The 16,838-nt window shown below is 39.0% G+C and overlaps 1 protein-coding gene across 11 annotated transcripts in view; it reads right to left on the reverse strand.

The window, feature by feature from the left end:
• Positions 1 to 16,838, reverse strand: part of PDE1C (phosphodiesterase 1C) — a 376,897-nt gene that overhangs the window by 32,431 nt on the left and 327,628 nt on the right. For all 11 annotated transcript variants that reach the window (XM_080383283.1, XM_080383284.1, XM_080383281.1 and 8 more), the window contains 2 exons: positions 12,192 to 12,491; positions 8,644 to 8,718 (listed from right to left, as the gene is read on the reverse strand). In XM_080383283.1, coding sequence (XP_080239409.1) covers positions 8,644 to 8,718; positions 12,192 to 12,491 — 375 coding nt within the window. The remainder of the gene's footprint in view (positions 1 to 8,643; positions 8,719 to 12,191; positions 12,492 to 16,838) is intronic.

Raw genomic sequence — 16,838 nt, forward strand, 5'->3', positions numbered from 1 at the left:
GATAACCCATAATCAAAAAGGTAGTTATCCTTACTACTACAAATGATGCAAGTATTTGCAGCTGGCGGGGCAGATCACTAAATCTGCCACTTTTAATTCCTTTTGTGGACTCACTCAGCATCTTGCAGGAGTGACCTTTTGATTTTGTAAGCTTGTTCCCAAAAGGCTGGGTCTTTCCTGTCTCTCCTGAAACGCTAAAGTGTGCTCGGTTGTAACCTGTCCCCATCTGAAAAGCACTGCTAGAGCTACTCCTAGCACTCAGAATAAAATGAAGATGTCCAAAATCTCAGTGCTCAGTTCCCAGCACTGGATGATTCTGTCTCCTACTAAAGACATTTAAAAGCCTTTTTCAAACAAAACTAAGACCACAAAGAAATAAATTCTGCATATTTATGCTATTCTCTTGCTTCTGTTGCACCAGAGATGAATGAGGCCTAAGAAACAAAGTTCAGAAGATCAGTGAAATGAAGAAAGATGTGTTATAAGTTAATTCATATCTGTTATCTTTTTAATGGATGAGAAATTTTAGAGTGATTATTTTTTCCAAAGAAGACAATGTTACTCAAAGCTGCCTGTGTCCTGTTTAAAGCAAGGGAAAAGAAGAATAAATGCTGTTGGGAAAAAGCTTTGAATACTTGTTTTGCAACTGAATATAAATACCATCATTCCTAATTTAGCAGATATCCAAGTGCTTAACATTCATTTTGTTAGGAGAAGAAATGACATTAGCATAGAAGGTCTTCTGATTTTTGAGCTTTGGCACATAATTATCTCTAAAACGTTCGTGACATCAAACAATTTCTAGTCCTGTTCACACTGGTGTTGAGTTTTATGTTTCCATGACAGCTTGTATTACACTTGACCTGAGATCACATCAGTGATGGAAGAAAGAGATTAACTTTGTTTTAATATATGTTGTTTGTTTACCAGCATATTATGGATATACATAACAGCAGAGAAAAACACAATTAATACATTGGCAAAAGTTTGGTTACACCAAATAAGGTTTGAGTTTCCTCAGTAAAACATATATGAAAGAACTTAGATACTTATTACGCAAAGTGACTTACAGGAATAAGTGCAAAAGCTTATTCTGTATTTGATAAACACAATTCAAAGGTCTGAACATTTTTGGGGTAAAAGCTAGACCACGGTTTTCATAAAGAGTTGTTCCATTGTGGATGGAAAAAAAACCCCAGTGCTTTTCAAGGCACAAAAGGGATGAGCTGCCATAGGCAGAAGGATAAACGATATTAACAAAGTTTTCAGCCAAGTATATGAATCGGAATTTTGTAATTAGCACTCAGTGAATAACTACTTCTTTGAATGACTGACTGAAATGAAAAAAAAAAGACAATTCTTAGCTCTGGGTCAGATGCAAGTAATTGCTTTCTTTCTTTCATGGAAAAAAAGATTGTTGGGGAGTGGGTTTTTTTGGGAGGAGAGGGGTGGAGAGGAAATGAAAGATCAAGCTGAGCTTTGCAAGTAACTCAAACAAAAAATTATTTTTATCATTTACTTAAAGCTGGCTAAAATATGAAACATCATTTCAAAGGAAATATTCCAATTCTAGATTTTTTTCAGTGCCTCCTCAGTTTTTGACAATCACTTGTTTTGAATTAGACTTAAATTCCTAGATACTTTAGCCTGATTCAAGATAGCATTTTTCAACTAGCACCATTTGCTAGTTTCTTCTACATTTACCATTGCCTCCATGTCCCAGGTTTTGACATTAAGAATAGCAAAGCAGTGTTTTAGGAGAGAAAAGAATGAATTGCCTAGTGATGACTTGATTAATAATAATTGGTAGAGATTACTATTGAGATAGGAGTTTCAGAAAACTAACCTCTAAATTGACTCTCTCTTCTCTTTGTCCAGCTTCTCTGGACTGGATGGTACAGAACTGCAGCCCAAGAAGCTGGAGAGGACTGATGTCCCTTTGCCTCTACCCCCAGGGACAGACCATGCAGGAGGTCCAGCACACAAAGCAAAAGGCATGAAGGCACCCACCATGTACCCAGCTGGCAATCTGTAGACTGCAGTCTTTACATTTGTATTCCCATACATTTGATTGAGATTTCTTCCTTCATAACACTTCTACTTGTCAGAGTCCCTATCTGGTAAGGTACCTACAGCTGGCATGCTCAAATTGGAAGCTAGTTGTTCCATGGGGAAGGGCTAAGATGAAAGCTAAAGGTCATCAACCACTTTTGAGGAGCCATTTCATATTCTTCCTCCCCTTCAGTCATTCCCTTCAGACATGATCTTGTTTCTCTTTCAGAGCTAAGTATTGCATGGGGAAAGAGGCCTGACTGTCACTGGATTGAACATAAATTCATGTAGCTGAGAAGCAAGAAGGACTCTCTTCTTGCTAAAGCAGAGAATTTATATACATCATTTCACAAGCAAATTATCCTAAATGGGGCAAGGACTGTAACAGAAGCAAGGTCAGAGCTCCACTCCCTGACTGGTACAAAATCAAGGAGGAATTTCCACAACATGCTGCCTAAGTTACACATTCCTCCATGCCTCTAAGACCATGGATGTTACCCCCAAGGAGTAATACAGCTATATGTTATCTCTGAGCAGAACTATATTTAAAAAAACACAAAAAAATGATCCCCATAAAATCAACTACTCAAAAGAACTACTTAAGTACCTACAGTGATTCTTTTATTTACCATGCATCTGAAGTAAATATTCCAAATAGTCACTTAAATCTGAAATCAAGCCAAATGCTATTATATCTGTGACTTCATGTAAAGTAGAAACAAAAAGCAATCAAGCATCCCAAGGACTTATTAACAACCTGGCATGGCTTGAACAATGGAAAGCAGGCTAAAAAAGAGATACATGAAAGTCTCAAAGGAAAACCAGGTGCCTTCTGTAAGATTTACACACACACTCACAAAACCAACAAGTTGCAAAATCATCTGCATAATTATACAAGGTACCTTTTTACATATTCCCCGTACTCTCATTGAGCGTGCATGCCATGGTGATGTAACGTTTCCAAGGTCTGGATGCTAACAATGTATTTTGCATTTAGCTTTAAAGATCACATCACATCATGTTCATCTATTTGATAGTAAAACTGCATAAAACCTTCTTCAGAGTACATCTGTCTATGCAAATTCCAGCTTGCCGCAGGTGCCACTTGCTAAATTAGGCACACTCATTTTTTCCAAAAGAGCACAAAAAGGATCTTAAAAAGCACAGAAGCCTTCCCCCCCTCCAGTTATCCTATATTACACTACTATGGAGCAATTGTTCAGCAGAGATAAATTATGGTGAAATATGTCTTTCTGGATAGCACAATGCCTTAATGCTTTTACGCAAGTTTTCCAGAAGGTATCAGTACAATGCCTTCCAATTTCTAACTTGGGGCAATAACCTCTAATGTAATTCAAATAACAGACCATAAAGAGAAGTAAGAAAAGGAAGGAAATTGTCTTTAGAAGTAGTCTTAGATTATTGTAATTCCAATTTGCCACTGCTGCTGGATTCTGACACATAATATCAAGAGCACTATTCAGGCAGCAAGGAAGAACCCAATGTGTTTGCCTTACAAACTGAAATGGTCTTTTTGCTTCCGACAATAACGGAGAAATCAGCCTATCTTTTGAGGCAGAAATAGAAATGGCGCCATTATTTATTTGGCCTGAAATGTACCTTTTTACCTTTCTCAAGAAGATATAGACCAGGGGTCCTCAAACTACAGCCTGCGGGCCAGATACAGCCCCCCAGGGTCCTCAATCCAGCCCCAGGTATTTATAGCAAACTATGGCCTGCGGGCCAGATACAGCCCCCCAGGGTCCTAAATCCAGCCCCGGGTATTTACAGAACCCCTGCCCCTCCCCCCCCCCCTCCCCCCCCGCCGGGGGTTGGGGGGGAAACCAAGCAGCCGCAGATGACTGCCTGCCACTTCATCTGCCACTTCATCCGCTCACCGGCCCCCTGGTTAAAGAGTTTAAGGACCCCGGTATAGACAAATGCTTGAGTAATTTATTTAAAACAACATTGCATCATTTAAAACAACAAATTTCAAATTAATGAGCAGGGGTTTGTCAGAATTTAGTCTTCATTGCTATGTAGTGGTCTTGGCTAGACTGACACATATGAAATAGTATCTGCCGGAGGCTGCAAAGAGAGACAATTCTTAAATGGTTGTACAGCTCTGCAAAAAGCTGCATTCTCCTTAGATGAAGCTGAGAAGAATCTTGTTAATTCAGCTCTGCCTGGGATAATTGTGGAGCCATCATCATGACTCCTTCACAGCACCATGTTCCCATACCAAAGGCATTCTCAGATAACAACATTCTGTGCTAGCTACTCTGCCACTTGATTTTTGGGGACAGCTGGGTCAAAAAGAAATGAAGTCCCAGTACTTTACCTTTATAATGAAGGAGTTTTCCACTTGCTGATCAAGGAATGATTGTCACAAAAAATTAAGACCAAAAGACAGCCTTACATGCTGGCCTGGGCAATGTACAGAACATGTAGGAAAGGCTTGTAACTACCGTTAGGCAACAGTATAGGTTAACAAAAACATAGTAAAGCAAGCTAAAACCTCAGTTTATGGTAATCCTGCTATGAAATCTTAATCGAGTCTCTATATTTAAAGGCTACATATTTTATATTATATTCTGTTAAATCTATGCTATTCTATTCTATTACGTTGCACTGCATAGAGGAGTGCATTATTGGAACGATGACCTGTCAAAACGCAGGGTTACAATTTGACCACGAGGTGGGAGCATTGCTCATCACATGTACCCAGAGCACGTTACGCTTTCCCTCTATGTACTAGCTGTTGAAGGTAAAATATCCTATATATTACTGTGTTATAACCTGCAAATGTGCATGTTACCTAGAATAATAAGTTCCCAGGACAATCACAAAAAAGAACCTTCTAACTGTCTGTAATTGTTAACTGAAAAATAATGTTTGAATAAACTGTGTTTTGGTCCTTGGAACAGAGTTGCTCTGAAACCTTTGTATTAACACTGCAGAATCTTTTCCCAGTAGGAAAAAATGAGGAGGTGGTAGAGATAACCTGTGAAAGTGGTAATCATAGAATTATACACTAGTTTGAGTTGGAAGGGACCTTTAAAGGTCATCTAGTCCAACCACCCAGCAATAAGGAGGGACATCTTCAATTAGGTCAGGTTGCTCAGAGCCCCATCCACCCTGACCTTGAATGTTTCCAGGGATGAGGCACCTACTGCCTCTCTGGGCAACCTGAGCCAGTGTTTCACAACCTTCATTGTAAAAAACTTCTTCCTTATATCTAGTCTGAAATGGAGAATAATTTTCTCATTTGTTATTAGTTTTGTGAGCAGAAAAAAATTGCAAACCCAGAAAGTTTGTGGATGTAGATAAAAATTACTTCCATGTGACTGCTTACAATTTTCCATTCAAAGTGTTGAAAAGCAACTATTTCACATGGGAAAATCAGGTTTTCCAAAATGGTTTAATAATGTCCTATCCCACAGGAAACATTTGATGAACTACTTGTGCTGACGATGTCCCCAATACAGGGTTGTGTCTTTATGTGGGAAATGGCAGCCCCATACCTTTTTCTCAGAACTGAAAGGGCAGTAGCAACTAAAAAGCAGTATCTCCCACAGAAAAAAGGCCAGCAATATAAAGATGAGATTAACATGAGAAGGAGACTAGCCCATGTTCAAGAGACTTGCACAGGATTTTGAAGCAGTTAAGACTGAAATCTAATGCATGACTGCAGCTTACATAGCCATCCTCAAGCCAGCTTTAAAGCAGTTGGCTTTGGTACAGATAGACTAGTCGAATGAAGCTCTGGCCAGATGCATACGTAGCTCCTCGCTGTCTCAGCCAGCATGATCCCTGTTCCTGGAGACATGCCCACTTAACTATTCTTGGGTAGCTTCAAGGTAACTCTGACACAGAAGATACATTTCACACCTGTGACTACAGTGTAGACATGCAGCTTCAGTGTCTTCATGTCCACATGAGACAGTTATTCTATGTGTCCCCAGCCACTCGGTTCCCCATGTAGTAGAAGGGCAAATGCATTAGAGACATTTTGGCATGCATGTATTCCTGTAACAAGACACTACAACAACTTCCTTTGTATATACTCAAAAAGCAACTTGGACACAGGTCCTGCAAAGATTTACGCAACATACACTCTAGCTTTATTCTCTGGGTGCAGGATGCCTGCACAGTAGGACAGGGTAGGAGACTGACCTCAGTAGGAGACTGACCTCAGTTGGGTGCAGGGTGCTAGCTGATGCTAATGGGTGGCTGTGCGAAAGTTAAAGCCCTTATGGCAAATTTACCCAAATGGGCACCTGTTTAACACAAATACACTCCTGCTACATACTGAACAGAGGCTGTAAAACCCAAGTACCCTTGACCCTGCAAAAAATCCAAGCTGAGTTTCACCCACCAGAAAACTACATGTAGTGAGTGCATTATAGCTGTAACCTCAATCTTTCTAACTTCCCCTCTTAATCTTTTTTTCCCCAGCATGTGAAAGACCATGTATTGGCACGTGAGAAAGCATATGCTCGGGTAAATATCTCAGTAGTCTGCAAACAGCTATGTATTATCCATGTATAATGTTCCTTTCTCCACATCCCTCACGTGGCTGGTAAGGAGATTTGCTCTGGGAGTGAGTAATAGACACAACAGGTTGTGTAGCATTTATCAAAACAGAAGTGCCACCCTAGGGCTTTCCTTTCTGTGGTACAGCATTCACAATTTGTCTCCTGTTTTCTATTAATGAGATTGTTAGCTATAATCTGTCGCTACAGCATCTGAATGAAAGATATTCAGCCTACAAATTGTCCTTGCATGGTTACAGTTGCTTATTCACTGTAATCAACTGGTCCCAAGGTTCCTGTCTTTTCCTTAAGGGGATGAGCAGAACATTTGCTTACAGGAGAACAAATAGATATCAAATAACTAACACCACACAAAGACTAGTAGCTTGCAAGGAACAAAATTGACACTCTCAGTCTTCAAGTCAGGATGAAACATTCACTTCTTGGCCCTCCAGCCTAACTAAATAGGTGTCCCTAATCTTTCTGAGACTTAGGGAGCACAGGCCTTTAAATATAACCTCATCCTCAAAGTTAGGGATTCCTGCGTCCACTCTCTTGGCTGAGCTGATGCTCCTGAGTCCTCCTAAAGAAGCCCCAGTGTTTCTGCATCCCTCTGGTCCTGCCACGGCTGCAGCCTTCCAGCACAGCCACTGCTCCACCATTACCCACCACAGTGGGGAGAGTTGCCAGTCTGACCATTAATTCTTCTGGGGCACCACACATATTCAAAAACATCTGAAGAGTCACATGTTATTTAAGTATTTTTGCTTAATTTCTGCATGACCGCAGAAAGTGTTGTGAATGGTACTTGTTCAAGACTGTTTTCCTGACAGATACTTAAGCGTGTAGATAATATCACCTCTTAACAACATAACTGAATCTTCCTGCCCTATTGTTGCTAAAAGCCCTCTTAAAAAAAGGTACATATTTGTGTGTCTGAAATTAATACATGCTTCTAGATGAATTTTTAGTTGAGGTATCACATTTTCTGATTATGTCTCATTTTGCTAGAGCATAGGAACTTTAAGTTATTTCTTAAAAGAAAGCAATAAAAGAAAACACGGTATAACAACTGCAGTACTTACAATGAGGTTATCTTTCCTGACCATTGAAACAAAATACTGTATTATTCACATTTAGGAATAGCTGTATTTCAGCGGATTTTACTGAGACATACTAAAGAAAATGTTAGCTCTAATATTTGTTTCAATTTATTTTTCTATCTAATACTTTAGCCATCGGTTTTGGAGCAATGTGGGTTCAGATACTAGCTCAGAGCCCTGTGGTACATAGCTGAGGAGATGCAAAGGAGTAAATATGCCACAGACCTTACAGCTGGTTTTCCACTTTGCTGAGGCTACTGAAACTTCTGTGTACCTCTACGTTAGGGTCAGACTCATTAGAAATTATTCTCAGATGCCCAAGAAACCCATCCCATGGCTTGGAATTGCTTCATTCCGACAACGTTTCAGCAAGATCCCTTTTCTACAGCATTGGTAATAGAACCCCTATGCTGATGTGCATGTACCTGCTTGTTTCCCACACCTGTGGTTCGACAGCGCTTGGCAAATTCCCCCTCAAACAACTAAGCCAAGAAAGCTTTGTGTTTGTATTGGTGTAGTATAAAGTGCAGTCATGAAAAACAAGGACACCTTGTAAAGTTTTTCTTAGCTCTGTTTTTTACATCTCCCATACAGCCTGGCCTAACAGAGTGCAGAATACAGCTCAAAGAAAGTCAGAAGAATAGAACCTCTCAGATCTGCATTTCCTATTAAGCAACTCTAATAATCCAGGATTTTTCTTGCAGGCACCCCACAAAAATTGATGGATAAGCCTTACCAGCAGAACAACTAAGTGGTGCTAAACATTATGTGAAAAGGATGATTTTCCTCCAGAATGCCCCAATGGCTTCTTTTCAAGTCTAATGTCTGTTTCTGTTAAGTCTGTTTCTGGTTACCACACATTTTTTTGATTCTAGAATAACCTTCAGATGTTTAGTAAATAGTATATTGCATATAAAAATGGGTGACAAAATGTAATAAAATGTTGTCCTTACCATCTGTTCTCTTTGATTCATCCCCTACACTGGACTGATCTTTTTTGTCCAACTTATTGTCTTCCTTTAATTCACCTAAAAAGAAGCAATAAGAAACACTGTAAGCATTTTAATGCAGACTGCAGTTTATTAATACCTGTAACTCAATCAAATTGCAACATCCAAAGGAGATGTTCCTTAGGAGAAAAGGTCTGTATTCACAAGGAACTGGATTAAGAGATTTCCATAGAATAAAGCACCAGACACAATGTATCCAACTCCTACAGAAAATCAAGCTTTACAATTTACTTCTAAATTGATTTTAATTGTTAACACCTTTTTAAATGCACAAGCAAACTCGTGCTCCTCTGGTTGTTTGTAGGCCATTAAAAACCTGAGCACAACGTTAATTTCAAAATTAGGACTCTGACACATTTATGCTTTTAAAAGACTTCATCTTAAGTCTCTGCATTAAAGAGCCACCTTAAACATCCCAAACAGTCCTACATAATCTTGTCTTACTTTCTCTTACCAGTTTCCTATATCCACAGATTCATTGGGGTGTCCTTTGATGACAGTATCAGGGAATAATCATCCTAGCATTGATCACTGGCTTTAGAGTCTCCGTAGCAAACCAGCAAAGCAAAGCCTTTGGAGAGTAATAGCTGATACAGAATGAAAACGGCAACTTGAGTTGGGGTGTGTTTTGTGAAGCCAGGAAGGTTAACCAGAGTCATTCTCATTTTCTGTCATCTATTAATTAGTCATACAGCAGATTACAGGAGACCTTCCCATCCCTTCATTGAATGAGAATGCCAAATGCAAGATCAAATGAAGAATAACTTAAAGGAAGAATTCTACCAGAATAGGGTTCTTTCAACTGCAGTGTCCAAACAGCAGCAAAGAAGGTGTCCTTCCTTCAGATGTCCAGAGAAGCAACAGCAGCCTGCCCAGATAGGAGCAGGCAGCTTGTCTTTTCCCCCTGGAGGAATAGTAGTGAATTTTTGACCCACACCTCAACACAAAAAGCTGTAAAATTCTCACTCTAGAATTTTTTAAATGTGAGGTATGTTACAGGGCTGTATTAACGTGATGCTTATTCCAGTTCTATTATTATTTTTGTTATTATAGCTACTTTCCAGCCTTTGGATCAAGATTATAGGCATTACGTGTTAAAGAGGATCTGATCTGCCTTCAAAATAGTCATGGCCAGTGGATATTTATTTTTGGAACCACCCAAAAAAAGAGAAATTGTAGAGAAGCAAGGTCTCCCTCTTCCACATTGTGCCCTGACCACTGGAATATTTGTTATTCTTGGATGACAGGAGATCGATCTCTCCCTCTAATTAAGTTTCATCGTATTATAAAAGAGGAATCGTTTTCAAATCTTAAAATATTTAACAAGAGGAAAAAAACATGTCCTGATCAGTTCTCATTCAGAGTCAGAACTTTTCATGTATTCTTTTTCTAAGCTAACTGTGTGGGTGAGAGAAAAATGAAAGCAAGATGATACAGGACAAGCCGCAACCTGCTCAGCTGATCACACTGCCACTGACTTGGGCTCCCTGAACAGAGATCTAAAAGTAGCTCCAATCAGGGTCAAGGTATCTGCTTGATGAAGGTGGACTCTAAAAGAAGGACACTGTCTTCAGGAAATGACATTAAAATGTCTCTAGCAAAGCACAAAAGTCTCGCATTTCCTCCACCATCACGTGGCTGACAGTAATAATAAGCTAATAATGCTTTACTTGACCATTGCGTAAAGGAGTTGCTTGACTCTTAAGTGTGTGCAGGAAAAGATTATGAGCATCCACACATATGTTATTTCACAGTTTGATCTCTCGGAGAAAGCACATGGACAGTGAGTGACTGAGAGAGACTTTAAACTCACCGGACAAAGCAATTTCTGAACTTTCATTGAATATAACTTCCCACGAGTAGGAGACTTTTGAGTATTGTAATACCTACCTTGCCATACTGCCAGAAGTAGAGCAGAACAATGATCATAATGGTCTTTTTGAAAGGGATTACAAAGGCAGAGAAATAATAATGCAAATACTTTACGATGAGATATTAACATATAGACATAACAGAAGCTGTGGTGAACCCAGAGATATGAATGTTAAGATTTCATCAGTCTCCAAAGACTCTGCCATGATTGTACCTCATAAAGGCTTTTTCCCATAAATTAAGAGACAGAATTTATTTTCCTGAGGAAGACTCTAATTTTCAGAAATTATTATAATTCCTTTCAAAGCATTTCTGACAACTGCAGCAGAGAGGCATTGCAGAAAAAGGTACTGTCAAAATCACTAAAGCACGCTTAACCCCCATATTGTTAGAAGCACGTCAAACAAAGGATTTCAGAAGAAAAGACTGGTGCGGTCTGACTGGGATTTCATATAACCCCAACCTTTTTGTCTCCCTGGGGGGGGCCCATTCCTATCCATCCGTGTAACACTGTCTGAAGACAAATCTCATAGATACCAGAGCGTGACAGCTCTGTTCCCCACAGTCCTTCCAATCTAAAAAAAAAAAGTAATGATGATGAAATCACTGGGAAAGGCCATCAGCCAAGTGAAATACATGAGAATCATATCAGGAATGTTTTAAACAGAATTTCTGCGTCTGCTGCCATCTAAATTCACTGCCTGGGCCTGGGACTTTCAAAGTCTGTATGCTTACTCAGGCTTTTTCTAAAAGGATGCCTCAAAGTCTGAGTTTTGTGCTGATTTTGGACTGGCTGATACTAGCCGTTTGTGATAAGTCACCTGCGGCTGTACTGCCATTTTTTGATAATGACTTCAGGGAGCAGGAGCTGGGGAGAGAAGGGCAGTGAAATGGCCAAGACACAAGTGACTCAGAGGAATAATTTTTAATTTTCTTTATATTCAATGCAATTTTCAAGCATTTTTTCCACTTTTTTGGGTGCAAAATGTGTTTCTTATTTTAACACAGTTCTATAGCAAGTTAAAACACTGGAATAAAATCTCTGATAAAAAAAAAAGTCTCCAAAAATAGGTTCATGACTCCCTTAATAAAAAAAAACAAAACAAAACAAAAAAACAACCCAAAAAACCTGAACAAAGGAAGCATAAACAATATAAATCTGAAAAACAGAGAGAGGGGAAAAATCCTCTGTCCCGAAACATTTATATATGAGACTCAGTTCAAAGACACCTTTAATTGGCCTTAAAAAGGGTTTATAAGGCAACTTTGGCTTCTCTTCTGTCAGTTACCCAAGCAATGAAGCTGTTAATTGAACCAAGAATATTTATTTCAGCTTCTCAGTCTGTGAATCATAACAGGCTGCTTTATTTCCATGAAAAAGATTTTTCTTTTTTTCCCCCAAAACTGCCCAAGCAGATGAACCCCTTCTTCTATGGAAGAACACTACTTGGGAGTTAAGTTACAGTTTCTGATTCCCATATGAAGGTGACTATGCCAGTGTCCAGGAAAAGGCTCTGGGCCTAGGACATCTTTTTTCAGGACATTAGGTTCCCCCATCACTGAGGTGAGATACTGATTTTAGGGCTGAATTTATGTTTCAATGGAAGGAAACAACTCACCATTCTGGACATGCTGTTTCTCTTCTCCCACTGGGTGGTAAGAGCCCATTCCCTTATCTGTCCTAGGTGCGTTTTTCCCTTGAGAGGTTTCAGGTTTGTTCACCCCAGTTTGCTGAGTCCCATTTACATGATTCTTATTGGAATCTCCGCTTTTGTTTTCCCCAGGATTTGGTTCTTTGCTGTTCTCTGTCTTTGCTGCTGTGGCATCTTCAGCTGGCTGATCCTTATCCTTTTCATCTGTTTTCTTTTCGTCTGCTCCCTGATGAGCATTTTCCTCTGCTTCTTTCTTAGCTTTTTCTTCTGCATCCTCAGCAATGAGAGAAGCAAAATGAGGAAAGAAATCATGATTATCAGTCAATTTGATAAGAATGATACAACTCACATATCTAAATCTCATTCAGCTTTTCACACAGAACCAGCTTTTACTTAGGTAAAAGTAGGAATTGACTCAACAGGGGAAAAAGAGCACAGGAGAACACTTTAGAAAGTATTCTGAAAAAAAGACCCCACATTGGCTTAAATATATATTATAGGCATGTCCTTTTTTACCATGTAAGGTTCACCTTTGAAAACATAGTTCCTCAACATTCTTAAAAGGCAAATTAAAAAGAGATATTAGCTATTGAAGGCTCTGTGGGTACCAAAGTTAGTTTCATTTTTGACACACAACAATCAGTCAAACAATATTCATTTTTTCTCATACTGTACCATGTAACTCCAGGCATATAAAAATTCTTGGTTCTTTGACATCTACCTTTTCCCCTCTTCTTCCAGGTTGCTTCCAGTGCCAGCTTCCTAACCCCTTTCCTTCCACTTACTATTATCCTTCATAGCTCTGTCCTTTCTTGGAAGACTAATATATCACTAACAGTACTTGCCCTTGCATTCTAAAATGTCTTATAGTCAATCACAAACATACAAACGTATACATTCAAAAGCGAGTGTGGAACAACAGCAGCATCTCAAAATAGTCTTATGCAGAAAAAAAGTAATAAAAAAATTACAGAGAAGCCAGTTTCCTCCATTCAAGATATTGCTCTTGCTCTGATGCAACACTTATTTATAATACAGGTTGAAAATTACTTTGGCTCCAGGTGTTGAACCCACTATATTTCTAGCCCAGGTCAGGTGCAGCACGGACTCAGCTGCAAAGGCTCTGTGTGGCTGCCTGCTGGAAAGCAGGACACAACCACGGTCCCCCAGCACAGCCCTCCAGCTAATAAACATGGCTGGGTGCATGCAGACCCTGGGCAGAGACTCTGTAATTTTCTCCCCTTTTTCCACAATCAACAGAGATTCAAACAGCAAAAGCAGCTGAGTAGCTCAACAACGCAGTTTGGAACCTGTGTGCTCACGCAGCTTCAGAGCATATCTATACCCACAGTGAGTCTAGGCATTCAGATGTGACCGCTCTAGGCCTGGAATCAAGATTTCTGGGTTGGCAAAATCCTGCCCATTCATTACCCCATCGTGGGTAACTAATTGCACTTTAATTGTGACAGGAATCACAGATGTATCTCTTGTTTTCAGACAGATTGTGTAAGCTGATGAGAAAATCCTACAAAACACTGCATAAAGTCTACTTTGGTCCTTTGGAAGCGTTCTTGAGATCTATAGGAAAGATGTTTTGTTCCTTACAGGAGCAGGGTCTTGGCCAGTGAATAAAAATTACAAAAGAATTTTTAAGTGTCTTGTCAAATACTTCTTATGAGTAAATCAGAACCAGTTCTGAGAAAAATGTACCAATGGGATACAAAAGAGAAAGGGGCAAAGCTGTCTTTATAAAAAATGCCAATCTCTATTTCCTTGCCAGCAGCTAACTAAAGTTAATGAATTTTTAAATTAATAAATTATGGCTCACACAAAAATATAATTTAATTAGATATAAGCCTCCCTCGCTTTATTAATAATTCCTGAAATCTATGGTAGCTTCCATAAATAGCTCAGCTATGCATGTTGGTATTTTCCCTGGAGTCTCATGGCATACAGAAAGATTCCTCTCACTTGGGGATCTGAAAAAAATGCTGCATTTTGCTCCTGACCCACAGAAAAGAAATTTGGCTCAGGAGACTGGGACTTGCTACAACACTGTTGGATGAGTGCCTCTTGTCAAAATTTGTGTCAGAAAATACTTTATCTAAATGGTGCTTTGCACATTAGGGTGTTTGTTTATTCAGTTGGGGTTTTTTTCTTTTCATTTTAGCTATTTAATGATGATCCTTTACGCAAAAAGAGATCAGTAATAAACCCACTTACTTTGCCCAAACAGTTAAAGAAATTTTCTATAAATACCACACTCAGGAAAAAAACAGCTCACTGATGCTTCTAGGGACAATATCATTACCAAAGCGAATACAGTATCCTACAAATAATTTAATAATATTAGTAGCAGTAACAATAACAGCACTAACAATAATAATAATAACAATGGGTTTCCTTCCCTTCTGATCCCCAGCTGCCATTTGCTGTCAATCAGCAGTTAAATGCTTTATCTGTCTTCTCTTAATAATTCTTATTTTTATTGGCAGAGCCTCCTGATGCATTGCAAGACACTGGTTTGATGGGGGTCAGCAATGTAAACTCCTGCTGTGCAGCAGGCCCTGCTGCATATGGCTAAGGCAGGCAAGGCAGATGGAGCACAGAGTGCTGCAAGTCAGGAGCAAGACAGCAGCTAAGCAAAAGTTTCGATGCAAGGGCTCTGGAGTCCAGGAACAGTTCCTTAGTTCCCAGCCAGCCCATACAAAGGTATGCTGAGCCATTCTTTTGTATAAATCTATTAGGATAAAAAAAAAAAAAAAAAAAAAAAAAAAAAAAAGTGTGTTTGTACTGCTAAATGCACCCAGAAACACAGAAATTATGTGAAAGTCAATGAATTCAGATGAACAGAAGCTGAAACTGCTTTCTGAATCTTTGACCCATAAAATGAGGCCTTGATCCAAGTTATTGGCAATGAAGTTTGGCAAAAACATACAGTAAATCAACTATTCAGGGCTAAAGGTTGTCAGAAAGGTAAAGATAAAATGACCTACTCAAGGGCTTCCATGTCTAATAATGCAGACTGGTGAGCTCCCTGCTTTCAAATGATAACTAATTCTTCCATAGACTACCCTCAGGAGCTGCTAGAAGGGTTTTTTATGAGGCAATTTAAAATAAAATATTTTCCTCTCCAGCTAAACTATTAATAACCAAACACTTATCATCAGATACTCTAAAGAATGGATATGAAATACAGCATCAATACATATTACCAATAGCAGCATTAGTTAAGCAATGTGTGCACATCCACTTGAATCATAACTTGACATTTACATATGCACATTCAGAAAAATGTCTTTATGCAAAGCAGTCACTGGGTACAAAGCAAATTTAAAAGTTAAATATCCAAAATCTATTACAATCTACTCTATAGCTTTGGTTTAGGTGAAATGCAAGATAGATTTTATTTATTTCCCCACAGGTCTCTCTTGCATATAGGATTTTTATCTAGTAGATCCTTAGTAGATGAGCAAGTATATATGGTACATGTTGAAATGAAATTCTTAAACCCAGTTAACTGTATTGGGTTGAAATGAAATTCCTAAAACCAGTTAACTGTATTGGCTTCATTCACTCAATGCTCCTATACTGTGGGACACCGATTATGTTAAATGCCTTGCTCATTTGGTTAGCTTTAGTTTGGTCCACAAAGAACTGTGAAACAGTAAATACCAATTAAAAAAAAAAAAGGCTAAAAAAAGCCCCTTGCAAATAAGCAGATTTTGAATTATGTTTTGGTTTCCATTTTCATTGAATGCCTAGAAAGGCTTTTCCTGAATGGCAAGTTTTAATCATAAAGAAATATTTAATGTGAATAATAATGAGTGCTTTCCTGCACCTTTAGACAGGCCTTTCGGTTGGAGAGGAACAATCTGCTCTGGCAAATAGGAGAACTATGCCAATTTTTCCATCAGCCCTGAAGCCAAGGCCACATAATAAATTAAAATCGAACTCCTTCCATTTACATGAAATACAACAACTGCATTAAGTAAGGGTCTGAGTAACAAGTATTCAGTTCAGAGATGAAATTGTATCACAGAAAGTTTCATGAAGAAAAAAAATAATAATCAGTGACACATTCCTCCTTTTTTGGATCCAAAGCTGATGTAAATCACCCAAGGGCTCAAGGAGTCCTTGGGCAATCACCCAGCCCCTGGAGGCAAGGGGCAGTTATACCTAAGTCCTTCTCAACAGATGTTTCTCATTAGTTCCAAGATAGATATTTACCAATGTCTAACTTACTATCAGTTTACAGTCAACTTTCTTTTTTTTCCTCCTCTTAACAACCCAGGGTATATGAATAAAAAAATAGTTCTCTTAATCTGCAGCTTCAGTAGTCTTCAGAAAACTGCTTTCAGCTACAAACCTTCTCAGCTATAAACAACAGTTATCATCATTTGCATTACTGTACTCTGTAGTGTCTGCCACTGGTCCATATGCTTCCTGAACTGCAGTGGCCAAAACTGGACACAGCACTGCTGTGGGGGCCTTGTTATTGCTGGAAAGATGGGAAGAATGCCAGAACCGTCTTAGAAGCAAGGGCTGGAGGGTTTTTTGTTAGGTTTTTTTTTTCCCCATTAGCATGACAATATTGAACCCTGGCCAACCTGC

This window comes from Falco punctatus (assembly GCF_963210335.1).
Source record: "Falco punctatus genome assembly, chromosome: 4".
Classification (NCBI taxonomy): domain Eukaryota; kingdom Metazoa; phylum Chordata; class Aves; order Falconiformes; family Falconidae; genus Falco; species Falco punctatus.